The sequence below is a fragment of the Centropristis striata genome, chromosome 13 (assembly GCF_030273125.1).
Source record: "Centropristis striata isolate RG_2023a ecotype Rhode Island chromosome 13, C.striata_1.0, whole genome shotgun sequence".
In the NCBI taxonomy this organism is placed as follows: domain Eukaryota; kingdom Metazoa; phylum Chordata; class Actinopteri; order Perciformes; family Serranidae; genus Centropristis; species Centropristis striata.
Window position 1 is genome coordinate 10963492 of NC_081529.1, and position 15887 is coordinate 10979378.

Here is a 15887-nt window from a genome sequence, read left to right on the forward strand (position 1 = left end):
GTTTATTTTTTTTTATTATTATTCAGTTTAATTAGTATTCATAATTATTATTATTTTAATTATTATTACTCAGTATGTGAGGGCACTTTGTTGTAAAATGTTCTTTGTTATGATTAAAAAATTGTATAAAAAATATATTTTTTCACTGGCGTGCAGAATGAAAATACGTAATTGTTTTTAAATTGTGATATCTGAATAAGGCAACTCAGCAGCAAACTGAATAAATCTGTTTTTGCATATTATTTATCACATATTTTATGTTATGTATTTTGCAGACATCTATGGTGTCACATCAAAGAAATAATAATGCCATACAATATACTTCCTGTAAAAAACTTTTATTCAGAAAATAATTCAGCATAAAACAGCATTTAGACAAACATGCAGCATAATGAAGTATCAATCATTCATAGATATCAGATCCTTTGAGTCAAGCAAGTTGATGTAATTTATGAAAAATATAACTGAAAGTAAATGCGCTACTTTTGATGTTTATGAACAGAAATCAGGAGAATCAGCTGGTATGTGCAGCTCAGCTGTCAGTCGCTCTGTTTTACAGTTGAAACCTGTGTAGCAGACAGAGAGGGACACATTTCAGTCATTCATTTTAAGAAATTACAATAATTCCAACACTTCCACCTACTTCACTTTAGCCCCTTTCAGACATGCACCTTGTTAAAAGTTAGCGTGATGGCAATTGAAAAAGCCCTCAAGCCAACTTGATATAAATGTGGGACACAATTTTTTCAAATGATTGTATTTGTATTTTTTGAGAGAGAGCGATAAGGTCAGTTCTGTTTAAGAAACATGATTGGGTGAGTCCAATGTTAACTAACCTGGCAATATACAAGGAAGTGATAGTGACAAAAAAGGTGCATGAATGTGTCTTTTTGGCCTCTTTTTGGTGCCTCAAGCTAGCAAAAGTGAAATGTAATGAAATGCAGAGGACTCGCCCATAGAGACAGAGTGCCACATGTCATACTCTGAAGACCATGTCCGGAAAAAATTGTTAAGGAGACTCCTTCATTCAATACAAAGTCAATGGAGAGAGATGGATTGGTTTCACCTCCGGTGGGGACGGGGCTTAAATTCAGTTTGGTTAAAGTGAACTGATCAGCGCTGATAACCCCCCATTCAATAGTCTGACTACAGTCAAATATAGTGGAAAACCAATACAAATATTTTGCTTTTGATTCCAAAAGTTTGGTTTGCTGTTGATCTGAATCTCATGGGCAGAACCTATAGATGTAAGACATGTCTACAATAGAATAGAAACATGCATTTTTATTGCAGGGTGAATAGTTTTGCCTTTTAGATCTATTTTTTACTGCAGGGTGGAAAGTTTTTTTCTCGATTCTGTTTGATTGCTTAATAAAGACACCTTGGACACCATAAACACTCATGTTGGACAAACCTGACGCCTCGACACCAGAAACACCACAAAGATCCCGAAGATGCAGCTCTTGACGATCAAAACAATGTAATAGAGCTTGGCTGTGTTCGTGACTCTCAAATATTTCCCTGCAAAAAAAAAAAAAAGCATTAAAAGTGTTTTGGTTGTGCTTGGTGCTTTAAGCTGCGTAGGCTCCCACAAAACTATATTTACCTCTTATCGCTGCAGCTCCTGGGCCTGACAGGGAAAGAAAATGCATTTAGTTTGGCTTTGGAGTCTCACATCATTAAAAACATGTCAAATTCTTCTAAATGAAAATACCTTGAACGCCTAGGATCCAGTCTGAGCGGTGCACAGTCTCTTTCCCAGTGAAGAAGCTGACGGTGCAGGTGAACTTCTTGTCTGGTGTAAACCACTCACTGAGCCGGACCCTCAGCCTGCTGGTGATGCTGTAATGTTCCCCTTCCCACAGGGCGGCATGGTCGGTCGCCACGCCATCCGTGACATTCACCCCGTCAACCTGCCAGAACACACTCACATGGTCCGGGTAGAAACCAGAGGCCACACAGACCAATGTCTTCTTGTTTATCTTGTCTTTTTTGTTTTGACACTCATTCTGTGAAGGTCGAAGTAGCTTCACTGTTGGCGGGGTGATAGTACGGTTTGAATCTGCGGGGACAGGGGCAATAAATAATCAGAACAGTGTGGCATTTTGGCAAAAACTTTTTTGCAAGGAGCTAAATGAGAAGATTGTATGCTTAATGGCTGTTTCTTTTGCCTTTGGGTCATGCCATTTTTGAAAAAAAAAAAATTATGATCACTACATCTGATAATAGATGAGTTAAGCCTTTAATCTTGCAATTCCCCAGGCATGAAATATCAATCCTAATTCGGCATTTCTTTCCTACTTAAAGTCATTTTGGGTGGACCTTGTGTGGTTTAAAACAATATTAATCTACATTCTTTATAATTTGAGATTCCTTGTTTCAAATCCCTTATTTTACGTAGTTTTTCTTTTAAAATGCTCACCATGTGATTGCCAAAGCAGGTCATGAGAACCTTATCATCAGCCATATTTTCTCCAAATTATGCATTAAAGTTATAATTTGATTAGGGTTAGGGCTATGGTTATTTTTCTGAATATTTTGTCAATTTTACACACTGTTCAAAGGATATTAATCCCATATTTCTTATTTTCATCAAAATATTAATAATCCTTATTCAGTCATGTTGTCTGGATCTTTTACATAAAAAATATCCATAGAAAAAAAGCACCACATGGCATTCGGGACATCATAATATTGTAATATTTTGCAAAAGCATTACATTTTCTTAAACAATTGTTAAATTCCCTTTGTTTTGTATTCAGTAAAAATATGATGGTCAGAGAGGACATGCAAACATACCTGTTGACTACTCGGCCTACTTAGAAAACCCATTTCTAAAAAACAATATAATTATTTTTGTTTTGTTATGCTTTACAATGAAATAATAACTATTTTTTATGGTTTACTTTAATTAAAAATCTTTGAAAAAAGTCTAGGGGGAACCTGATTCAGATAATTACTTAATATGCATTGAGATACAGAATATAAATATATATTCTAAATATAAATTCAATATTTTTAAAGCTAACAAAAATCTACCAATTACCACCTTTAGAACTTTACTGAAAAATATTACATCTCATTTGTTGAAGATGCACAAAAGCAGAAAAAAAACAGCAATAACAATGCATTGCAGTTTATCAGGGATTATGGGACAGACTATTTCTTGGCAGAAACCAGTTTGAACATCTTGCAGCACCACGATGCTAAATTTTTGTTTTGACACGTTTTTTTTGGTCTTTAACAAATATTGCGCCTTCCTGCGTTTTGGTCCATAATCAGATTCCAATAACATTTTATTTAAATAACAATTGAAAAGGCCTTTAAAGCTTTTTCTACCTGTTTCGGTTTCTTTGTGTTTGCTTTACTTCCCCTTACTTTTCCCTTATTTAGCAAGAAGAAAAGAAAAAAAGAGAGGGACAAATTCACAGCATTGGGTTTGAGAGTTTTTGAGGTCCATCTAACTGCAAAGTTGCAAACACATTAAAATTAAAATTCTTCGGCATCCTCAAATTATATTTTTCTTCCCTGAGATTTTCAATGTGGTGCCGCAAAGAAAGCAGGGTTGGAGCTGGCTACATTGATGGATGAAGAAGTGTTTAAACTTTCTGCACCAACAGCTATAAACTGACTATAAAGCCAATTGTCTCCAAATTTGGACTATGTAACAAATATTGCTAACATTCTAATTTTAGAGAATGGTGCGAAAAACATTTAAACTGCACCTAATGAATTTAAAATTATGGAATATAACAGAATCATTTAAAATACTTATTTTTCCTTCTGAAAACAGTTGGTCTGGTGACAGTCCCAAAGTTATGAAAGATATGAATTTACATTGAGAGCAATTATCTCGGCAAAGAGCCAATTATTCTATTGTAGCAGTAGCTGGCTGGCAAGTTAGGACTGAAGCAAGACAAACTTGTACTATTACTGCTTTTACTAAACAGAGAATACCTTATTTACTGCCTAAAATCACCTAAAAAACATCAAATTGTCTATTCTTTCTTACAACCAAGCGGTAAATGATGCTCAAATAAGCAAATAAATGAATTATTATTGCAAGTTTTCTACCTGTGGAGACTTTCAGTGTCATGCACAGTAATTAATAATGAATCGAGTCACTCTCTGCTGCAGATCACCCTCACAGAAACACCAACATACGATACTGTGGCATTCTGATAGGAGTTCTTACATTAGTTATCATTTATAGGCTTTGGTGTGTCTTTACAGGGGATCAAATTGAACAAAATCACACTTATACAATATTTTCCTAAAACAGAAATCAATTTAAGACGTGGCTTATGCCTTTTGTCTTTAAAACTTTTACTATATAACCCTATAACAACTATATATTGCTTTCCTACAATTTTCTAAAAGCGACAATGCTGTTTCACAGCCTGTTTGCTTCGTTGTTTTTCTCCTACACAGCAGCTCAAAGAACATTACATAATGCACATACAGTGTACTTTGTGTCCCAAGCAGGAAAATTAGATATTTTACTTACCAAGAACAGTCAGTTTTGTGCCTTGGCCGAAATAAGCTACATCATTGGCACAGTGTACATGGTTAATATCAAAAACCCTCCAGTTCTGGTGCACTTGAACCAGAAGCTGTTTTACTTATTTAATCCTTATTAACCTGTTTTGTTCCAGTTCTAATGCCTTGTTGAGATTTTTACAGTGTAGAAATACTGAACATTAATCTGTGTCGTAAATTTGAGAATCTTTTCAATATTCCAAAATGCAATATCAAAGGGATCAGAAAATCAGAAAAGGGATCAAAATCTTCCCAAGCTAGTTAGTCTTGGGAACAACAGAAACATTTTTCATGAATTGAAGCAATGGGAGTGTCAACTTACCCAGAACAGTGAGTTAAGTTCCATATCCAAAGTAAGCTGCAGCTCCAGTGTCACTCTAACTGCATCCTCTCCCAAAAAAGTAACAAAACTACCCATAACTGGTGCTTTGGAATAAGCTAACAATCCACAATATCACTGCTGTTTCTGAATTTTAAATAGGCTCCCTGAGATATACATTTGTTGTTTTTCTTAGAAGAGAAGAGAAAAGCTGAATTTAAAAAGTTTTAATAAAATATTGTATTCCAAATCAATTTTCCTACTAACATTTTGTTTTTGTACATCTCAGAATAATGAGGCATCTGGCATGGGTTCAGAAAATTAATATTTCAAGTGTCAAAGGTGACTTCTAGCACTTCACACTAAGCTTTTTAAATGAAGGAGGTTTTTGTACAGCCGCTCTATTGGATTGTATCACTGTGCCCCCCCCCCCCCCCCCCCCCCCCACATCCTCACAGTGAAAAACCATTAGACAAAAACCTGACTTCTCTGTTTATCTTGTCTTTCCTTCCCCCATCAGGCTTTTCAATATCTCAGCCTTCATCTTTGTGTGTCTGTGTGAGAGCAGCTGTGCATGTCGGTGTGACTGAGGTGAACTCTGTGCAGCCTGACTGCTGCTATTTCTGTGACAGCTAAGAAAGAAGGAAAACTTAGTGTTTCTATGTAAATAGCTGCGCAGATGAAGTGACATCTGTACTGGCCACACCTCTTTATCCCACCCAGATTTAATCCATATGATCTTCTCTAAACCACGTGACGAATCATGTGAAATTTGTAAATATTCATTAGGGCCACGGGGCAATCGCACCGAGCACTGGTCCCATACAGCAATAGCTGTAGGGACCAGTGCTCGGGGCGCACAGATGCACAGATGCGCCACCAACACGCACCAACAGCCTCATAGGCTCCCATATTAAAAACGCAGGAAGATTTCTGAAAAGGGAGTTGTTACAGATTTTTTAGATTGCTCTAACAAAGCTATTTTTTTATTTTTCTCAAAAAAAAACATATGTAGACGTTCAGGAAGATCTCGACGCTCAAAGTGAAGTCGGATCAATGATAGGTATTATGGTTTTGCCAAAAATGCTTTCTGTTCGAGGCCAGAAATTCCACTCTGTCCACCTCTATTACGGAACATTGGCAGTTGGTGAAAGTTAATTCTGTTGATTGCTCTGCTCTGATTGCCTTTGATCTTTGATGTGATTACAGTTACAGATACACGCACACACACATGCGCGTAAGCACGCACACTCCACTAGATACACATGCTTCAAACACACGCACGCACGCACGCACGCACGCACACACACACACACACACACAGCTAACGTTATGTGATTTTAATCACACACACACACACAAACACACACACACACACACACACACACACACACACACACTCACACATATTTTGAGGTTAAAGGTCATAGGTTGCTGTATAAATAAATACTTGAAAAGGAATGCTTGTTGTAGGTGTGCTCCTTGTATATAGTATCATAACATTACAAGTATTAATGGTTTGAAATCTCTGAATAATCTCATCATAGTGTACACACACCAGCAGTAGAGCCGATCCCAGCTGACAGGCGGGTACACCCTGGACAGGTTGTTAGACTATCACAGGGCAGACACATAGAGACAGACAATCATGCTCTCATTCACTCCTACGGGAAATTTAGAGTCACCAATTAAACCTAAGTGCATGTTTTTGGACTGTGGGAAGAAGCAGGAGTATCCGGTGAGAATCCAGACTGACACTGGGAGAACATGCAAACTCCACACAGAAGAGTCGCAAACATGCTAAGATGTGCATTGCCTTGCCTATTTCATCTGCAAGATTGGTTGTAAAAACTCTCTATCCCCAAACCTCCTACTGTGGATGGAGCACCACGCATCATACTCTGAGGACCACGCCCACCAGGGGTAAACTATTGGTGCCACAATACACCATAGGCTCAAACGCTAACAAAATAGCTGTAGCTAGCTAAAACTGTTAGATATATGGAGATGGTATGATTCATTTCGCACTCTGTCCACCAGAAAAGACAAGTTGCCTGTTAGCAAGCTAATGTTAGCTATAATGTTAGTAAGCTAAGGCACTTAATACTGTAGAGCTGTCTGATTTATCCACATTCTGCTACAACATGAGTTACATAGTGTCAAATGCTTTAGCTTAATTTACAGAAATGTAGTTAGCCTAAAACTGACTTTGGATATATAGTGGCGTTTGCCACAATATGATGAAAACATAGTGGCTGACGTTTAACCGGAGAACCAGGTTTTATTGCCCTTTTCAACAGGCTAATAACAGGATTGGAGGAGTGCCACAAATTACAATAGCTAGTTACCGAATACTAGCTGGTTAGCTGACTGTGAAGTGTAGCAGCCTCTCTCCTCGCTGTTTCTCCCAACTGAATTCTCTTTCCTCCTGCTTCCTGCTCCCTTAACCCAAACTGGTCTATCAGGCTGGACTAGGGGCAACTCCTTCCCCATCAATCACCAAACTCCCCATCAATCCCCCCATAGTCCTGCAAGGTTGCTACAATATGACTTAGTGGCGAAAATTGTTGTGTTCGTTAGGATTGGACCCCAAAGCAGAGAGACGTGCACACATTGATGGGTGAGAACTGAAAAATGTCTTTAATGACACGAACCAAAAAACCATACAAGGCAGGCTGCAGTGGCAGGGAGCTGGCTGGCAGGAGGAAATCTTCTGAGGCTTCAGGTGTACAGGGGTACAGCATGCCGGGAAGCAAAGGAATAATCTGGCAGTGATCTGGAGGGAAGACCAGGCTTAAGTACTGGGGGAAATGAGCTGAGTGGATGCAGGTGTGCCACTGCTGCCAACAGGAGGAGCCAGCCACGCCCCCTTCCACACGCAAGCTCTGCAGAGAAAAAGAAAAGGGAGGGTGAACAGAGAGAACAAAAGGAAAAAAAACACAACAACCAAGACAAACTAAACTGAACCATAACAGAAAATAACTGCATATGTAGGTTGTTATGTTAAATATCCTTAGTTTCAGGATTCCAATTTTCACAATCGTAAATGTTAATGTCTCAGGTATACATCTGTATCCACTTCGGTCCACTTAAGTGTGCACTGTCACAATCGTGGAGCACCTTCCATGTTAAAGAGTTGGTTCATTCTAACTGTTTTAATCCATCCTGGATGAGTCTGAACTAAAATTGTCTATTTGCCATTACCTCCTCAGTTCCTCATGCTGTGTCTGTTCATGTGGTTTGCTGCAGGTGTACAGGGTGACATGAAGGTTTTTGTAGGGGAATTTGGGACTTTTCTATCACAGTGTGTATGCTGCACAGAAATAATGCCCACTGTCTTCAGGACGCCTCAGTTTGAGAAAGTGAAGGAATGCCTCCTTCTCACCATCTCCACTCACGTTAAAGCTACCCTGAAAGGGTTTTTCAACTATCTGAACACTTGTATAACTCGTATATGCAACTAGCTTCAAAGACAAGTCTCCTTGTGAGCGATGAAACCACAGAATAGTGTCGTAGTTGTTGATGCTGTGTTTGCAGGTGAGTTTGACTTTATCGTTTATCTCCCCAAGCACATCAACTGGAGTCTGATCAACATCTTTACTCTGTTTTGATGATATTCCTGCAGAAAGAAGCAAAAATAACATGAATGGAAATTTCAGTGAATCCCTGTCATCAAACTAACAGTGTTGAAGCAACAAATTAATAAGATGATGTACCTTTGATCCAGAAGAGTGGGATAATAATTGTAATGAAAGCGCTTTGCATGATGAAAACTCTTTACTGTGTGAGTCTAAAGCAGGAAATGGAAGTGATATGGCGCAGCACATGAAGTAAAAGATCAAAATGTTTTACGTCATAGGCAGATGTGTTGCTGATAGGCTGTGCTGGAAGATGCAGGTTGACTTGGATCACAAGCTCGTCTTTCCACCTGAGATAATAACAACTACCCTCTGGCCAGATCTCATCATGTGGTCAACTTCCCAGAAACTCTTGTACATCCTGGGACCAACGGTATCATTGGAAGCTGCTATTGAGTAGGCATACGAACGAAAAAGCTTAAAGTATGCTGAAATAGCAGCCCAGGCTGAACAACGCAACTGGTGTACAAAGGTGTTCCCTGTGGAAGTTCGGTGCAGAGGGTTTGTTGCCAGGACTACAACCCGGCTACTAAACATAATGGGAGTGAAAGGCCAGGCCTTCCAACAAGCAGTACAGTCATTCTAGGAGGCTGCAGAGTGAAGCAGCAACTGGTTGTGGATCTGGAGGAAGGACATCAAATGGGCTGCAAAACTACCACAGAGAGGTAAAATGGAGGAAGGCACACCTGTGACACCAGGTGTTGGCGTTGGGCCCCCCGGAGGTGTTGTGGGCTCAAATCAATGAAACACTGATGACGGAGGGTGCCCGACCTGATGACCCTGATGAAGTTTTTACCCCTCTCCCACTCAAGAAAAAAGCTGTGCTAATTATTCAAAGGATTATTGTACTATCACATTCTAAAAGCTCTACATTTAAACAATGACGATCAGTTGGAGACCGTAAATGAACCACTGTCTTTATGACATCATTATCTGAAGTCCTCATGTCATCCCATCAAATGGGCACTGCCATCCATCCATCCATCCATCCATTCTCGTCCGCTTATCTGGTCGCGGGGGCAGCAGGCTAAGCAGGGCATTCCAGGCGCCCCTCTCCCCAGCCACAACGTCCAGCTCCGACTTGCAGCCGCAAGGAGGCGACCCTCTCATTCCTCGGGGAGAACTCAAACACAGCAGCGCTCAGCCAGGGGCTTGTGAGTATCCCCACACCTGCCCGGCGCCTCTCACCCGGGGCAACTCTGGAAAAGGAGAGAGTCCAGCCTCTCTCCAGGAGTTTGGTTCCAGAGCCCACGCTATGTGTGGAGGTGAGCCCAACTATTTCTAGTCGGTAACGCTGCACCTCCCGCACAAGCTCGGGCTCCTTCCCCGCCAGCGAGGTGACGCTCCACGTCCCCAGAGCTAGCCGCTGGAGCCGGGGGTCAGCACGCCCAGGTCCCCGCCTTTGCCTGCCACCCGACTCACTATGCACCTGACCCTTACGCCTAACTCTGCAGGTGGTGGGCCCACAGGTCGCTGCCACTTTAATGTAAATGGTGTATGTCATGTTTGGGCACTGATATTGATCTTCTTGGGACTCAACAATATGTGAAATTATGTCAAACCAAATTTCAACCACAGGAGCAGGTGCCTACTGTTCCATGTCATGTACAAAACCAGCAGTGCCAAAAGATATTGTAGAGTTTTTGTAAACAGCAGAGGGATTTTGTGTCAGTGTGCATAGAGAGCTGCACAGTAATAGACTGCACTGTCCTCAGCTCCAGTCAGTTGGAATATCAGAGACACATTTTTTGCATCGTTCCCACTCAGATCTCCAAAGAGGCTGAACTGATGCTCATATATCTTTTCTATTTTGACCGTCTTATAGTTCACATGTCCGATTAGTTTCATATCCGTCTGTCCAGGTGGCTGCTGGTACCAGAGCATCACTCTGTAGTCAGTCTCTCCGTGGGTGCAGACAAGTTGTATTTTGTCACCAGGGCTCTGGATGAGAGCATGGGGAGTCTGATGGACCTCAATACCCAGACAACCACCTGGATACAAAAAGAGACACCTTCTTAGTCTGTGATGAATGACAGAATTAAACCATTTTCAACACAAGTTATTACCTGCAAGGCAGCAGAAGAAGATAAAGCACTTCATTTTAACATAAAACTGTGTTACTCAAAACCTGGAGGTAATCTGCTGTAGATAAACCTGGGTTTTAGATATGAGCCGATGATGATGGTAGCTTATTCTGTCATGTGGAATCAACTGCCTCTGCTGAGCTGGCTGAGGTTTGAAGGGGAAAAGGAGAAGAAAGGGGCGTGATGTATTAAACAGGGCCAGAAAATAACCAACTCTTTGTCAAGAAGCAACATCCGGGGCTGAAAATTGTGAAAAAAGGGCGTCTTCTATTTTTATATGACAAATAATAATATATTTTTTTAATTCTGGCAGCAAAAGTTACTAAACACTTGGCATCATATTTAAGTAAACAAAACAAAAAAATGTTTAGTCATTCTACAGATGTATTTTTTTGACTACAGATATTATTGTATCATCTATAGAAAATAAATTATTGATAAAATAACTTAAAGTGGTTGACTGTTATTTGATGATAAGTGCAACTTTTGCTGTCAGACTTTTAACTGTTTACTGATGTTTTGACTGATATATAATACTATTTACCTGGAATTGGTTGCAGAAGTGTTGCAGGCATGGGAAACTTGTCATCAACCATAATAACCACATTTTGAAGCCACGCACGTCTCCCTGCTTCACTGAGAGGAAGTCATGAAACCTGTCTGACTCTCTAAGCAGGCAGAAAAAGATACTTTAAACCATTTTTAATGTAAAACTACCCCAACGTGTTGCATTGCTGCATTTGTGCTTCTGTTTGTAAAGCTCAAAGTTCCTCACCGAGGTGAGGTGAAATCAGTGTGATCAGTTATATGCGTAGTTTTGGTACATCTGGGCAGGTATCTGCATTACTGTGTGAACTGACAGCACAGAGATACACTCATAACAACATTAACATTAGATTGCTTGTTTTTGTACTGTTTTATTTGAATAGGCCAAAAAGTAATGCAAATCATTGCATTCTTCTTTTATTTATTTTTTACAGCATACTAACTTGAAAGCAGTTATACTCCAGAGATAATAGTTCCCCATTAGACCTCCTTTGTACAAACTGTTCAATAAAAGCAAACTAAATATAGTCATTTGTGATTTAGAAGGGTATTGCTGTGTAAAAAATGACAGTAAGAACTAATCAGACATATATTTAAATCAGACATGTGAAATTATCTGTGGAGAAAAACACTGATTGCACCACTGATGATGGTTTTTGTTAAAGACAGAGGGATTATGCAGCACCGTGCCTCACTGACAGCGACAGCACAGAGATACACTCCGCTGTCACCTGGTTGAACATTTTTCACTGTGAACGACCCGCTCTGACTTTCAGTCTTGTTGGCTGAGAATTTGTCCTGGCTATAGGTTCCAAAGTCAGGCTGCTCGTACGGCACAGTGTGGACAATAAGCTTCATAGACTTCCCTGCTAACTGCTGGAACCAGTACATGTGATAGAAAGTGCCATGCAGGGTGTGAGTGCAGCGCATCTGAGCAGAGTGACCCCTCTCCACTATTAAACCAGGGCTCTGCTGGATGGATTCCTTAGTTACTGTTATACCTGAAAACCAGCATCAAAAGGTTAAGAACTGCATTAATGATGCTTTTATTTTATGTAAAAAACGATTTACATATAACACAAGGTAAAGGTTTTAGAGGAGTTAAACAATCAACAATCAAGGCATTTGGGTTGAAACTACCTTCAGTGCAGAGCAGAGACACAGTGCAGATGATGAGAGATGAGATCATTTTGATCCAGTCCAGTCCACAGACGTCTCTCACAGCCGTCTCTCACAGCAGTCACTGTCATCACCCTGTACAGTCTATAATCTCTCCTGTCATGTGTTGACATCATCAGCCCGATCAGCACTTTTCAGAATTTGTCTCAAAATTTCCCTCTTAAAATGTATTCCAGAGTGATCTGTAGCCCTCTGGAGTCATCATGACTTATCATGATTTCATGATGTTAAAACGCCACAGCACCGAGCCCTGCCTTCAACGTCCCTCTAGAGCAGGGGTGGGCAATTAATTTTCCCAAGGGGCCACATGAGATACTGCAAAGGTTGCAGAGGGCCGGACCAAAACTCTAATTCAGTAAATTATCTGGTTTTGAGCTGCTACTGGTAAGAATACATGTTATGATAATGTGGAGTAACTCAAATATAGCAGTAAAAAATAGTAAAAACTCCAATCATTATCTCACTTTTCCATTCATTTTAAACACAACATACATTTAAACAACAAAAACAATATGGAGCACATATGTTATTCAGTAAATTGGCAAATTATTAACTTTATGCAAAAAGCAATACGTTTTTTTAACAGGGTCACTCTTGTTTTTTGTGGGAAGCATTTCTGTGCAGGTGCTTATGCATGCACGTCACGTACATATGTTAATCGCCTTCAAAATAAAAGCAAGTTGTATTGATTTCTAATTTCCAGGTACACTCACGCGGGCCGGACAGGGACAGCCAACGGGCCGGATGTGGCCCCCGGGCCGCCTAATGCCCAGGTCTGCTCTAGAGTATTGATTTGAAAATCTGTGCCAGTTTCTGCTTGATGATGATGGACCAAGTAAAACCAGAGATACGGTCAAATATATTTAGAATAAAAATATAGAACTAGTTGGTATCCTCATTTAACCTAATACCACTGTAAAAAATGTTTGCAGAGATTACAGTAAAACACTGTCAAATTGCATCAGAGAAAGGGCGTAAAATTAAAAAATTGTATATCTCCTTAGTATACACTTTTAATTACTGCAAATCAAGGAATAGTACAAAACTTTTGAGAAACTTCAGAAAACACACAGTTTTACTGTATAAATATAACATTTTCATGTAAAATTAATGGAGACAACCATATTGTCGCCAGGACACAATTACCCTAAAACAAAGGGACCTTTCAATCTAAATTACAGTTTTTGCTTATATTTAAATTTTAATTTACAGTAGAAAACCCAGTCACGGTGATTTTTACGGTGAAGTTCTGGCAACCACAGCTGTCGGTATTTTACTGTAAATTAAACAGTTTTTTTTTTAGTTTTTTTTTCAGTGTATGTATTTGCAACAAACATTTAAAATTCTTCACTGAGCATGATTGTGTTTTGAGACTAATTATCAGTTTGAACACTAACAGCATTAACATTGGATGCAAATCATTGCATTCTTCTTTTATTTACATTTTTTACAGCATCATAAAACTTGAAAGCAGTTATACTCCAGAGAGATATAGTTCCCCATTAGACCTCTTTTGAACAAACTGTTCTAAACCTCCAAAAAATGCAACCTAAGTAGACTCAGTTGTGATTTAGAAGGGTTGAACTGTGTAAAGATGACTATAAGAACTAATCAGAGATTTAAGCAGAGGCTGAAATTATCTTTGGAGAAAAACACTACACCCCATTGGATAGTAAAAGTATTGCACCACTGTGTGATAAACTGTCTGACATCCTGAGTGTTTGCTCCCTGTGTGGTTGGAGCAGGTGAATGTTGTGATTGTGTTTGATGGTTTTTGTTAAAGACAGAGGGATTATGCAGCACCGTGCCTCACTGACAGCGACAGCACAGAGATACACTCCGCTGTCACCTGGTTGAACATTTTTCACTGTGAACGATCCGCTATAAGTTTCAGTCTTGTTGGCTGAGAATTTGTCCTGGCTATAGGTTCCAAAGTCAGGCTGCTCATACGGCACAGTGTGGACAATAAGCTTCATAGACTTCCCTGGTAACTGCTGGAACCAGTATGTGTGATAGAAAGTGCCAGGCAGGGTGTGAGTGCAGCGCATCTGAGCAGAGTGACCCCTCTCCACTATTAAACCAGGGCTCTGCTGGATGGATTCCTTAGTCACTGTTATACCTGAAAACCAGCATTAAAAGGTTAAGAACTGCATTAACGATGCTTTTATTTTATGTAAAAAATGATTTGGTAACACTTTACAATAACCAACTAAGTCATGTATATAGATGGTTTATAAACCAATTATTAACCATTTACAAAGTGCTATACATAGTGAATCATTAAATGTTTTCAACCAATTTTTCAAAGGTATATGAATCATTTCAAAATCATTAACATACTTAATATGGTATTAAAAATGTTATAATGAGTGCTAACTAACTAAAACTATTAATAAACTGTTAATTATAATGTAACTGTTTGTTAATGGTAAATTAACTATACACTTGCATTAATAAACCATCTATTTGCCATTTTTTAAATGATTCAGATAGTTGAACATTAATAAATGATCTATTTACCATTCTAAATGGCCTGTAAACGGTTTATAAATGGTGATTAAACATGAATAAATCTGTTTACCATTTATAAATGATGGTTATTGTAAAGTGTTACCAATGATTTACATATAACAGAAGATATAGGCTTTAGAGGAGTTAAACAATCAACAATCAAGGCATTTGGGTTGAAACTACCTTCAGTGCAGATCAGAGACACAGTGCAGATGATGAGAGATGAGATCATTTTGATCCAGTCCAGTCCACAGACGTCTCTCACAGCAGTCAACGTCTTCACCCTGTACAGTCTATAATCTCTCCTGTCATGTGTTGGCATCATCAGCCTGATCAGCACTTTTCAGGATTTGACACAATATTTTGCACCACAGAGTTTCAGTCTCCTCCACATTGGAGGATGATGATGTACATTTCATTGACAGATTAGTGAGGGGCAAACTAATTCTTTAAATCCCAGTTCCTCTTATGCACATCTCCATCTCCTTTTGTATCTACTTTTGACTTGGCCTTACCTCCTCAACATCCCTCTGATGTTTAGCCTCAGTGTAAAGCCAACGGCTGAGTCCCACCAGCCTGCAGAGGGGTTTCCTCTCAGCAAACAGAGCCTCGTCTGTGTCTGAAACCTGAGAGGTCAGCATTCCTCTGCCCAGGCCTCAAAATAAAGACCCAAATTCTTGCAGAAATAATCCAGGTTCCCGCTGGGACTGCAAACGTATCCGCTGTTCCTGGGTAGCTGCCTCCCTCAAGGTGGACAATCAGTGTCTTTGTGAAGGCGAGCTGATGCCAACAGGCTGAGCCCGGAGCAGGTCCACCCGGCAGAATTCAGTCCTGCTGCTTGAGCTGTGCAGATGGACTGCCACGCTGAAGAAACACTGGATTAATGTGGACAAATATCATCATCATCTGTGCTGGATTATCAGAGCTACAGGTGCTTTCTTGATGGATTGTGGATGTTCAGAAATCTTCTCAAATTGGATTTAATGGCTTGGATAAAACACCAACTTCTTAGGGATGCCTGACAACAACAAGGAGTCTCCACCAACTGAGAGGTAGGCCTCAGTTATTCCT

General features: G+C 39.7%; 1 protein-coding gene across 1 annotated transcript; it reads right to left on the bottom strand.

The window, feature by feature from the left end:
• Nucleotides 1-336: 336 nt before the first annotated feature.
• On the bottom strand, nucleotides 337-15457 carry LOC131982949 (M1-specific T cell receptor beta chain-like). Its single transcript, XM_059347546.1, has 9 exons — nucleotides 15376-15457; nucleotides 14155-14424; nucleotides 11812-12127; nucleotides 10431-10435; nucleotides 4508-4543; nucleotides 1715-2062; nucleotides 1607-1630; nucleotides 1415-1521; nucleotides 337-566 (listed from the first exon to the last, which is right to left on the bottom strand). The coding sequence occupies exons 1-9, from the start codon at nucleotides 15455-15457 to the stop codon at nucleotides 540-542; spliced, it is 1215 nt and encodes a 404-aa protein (XP_059203529.1). The 3' UTR covers nucleotides 337-539.
• Nucleotides 15458-15887: the final 430 nt, after the last annotated feature.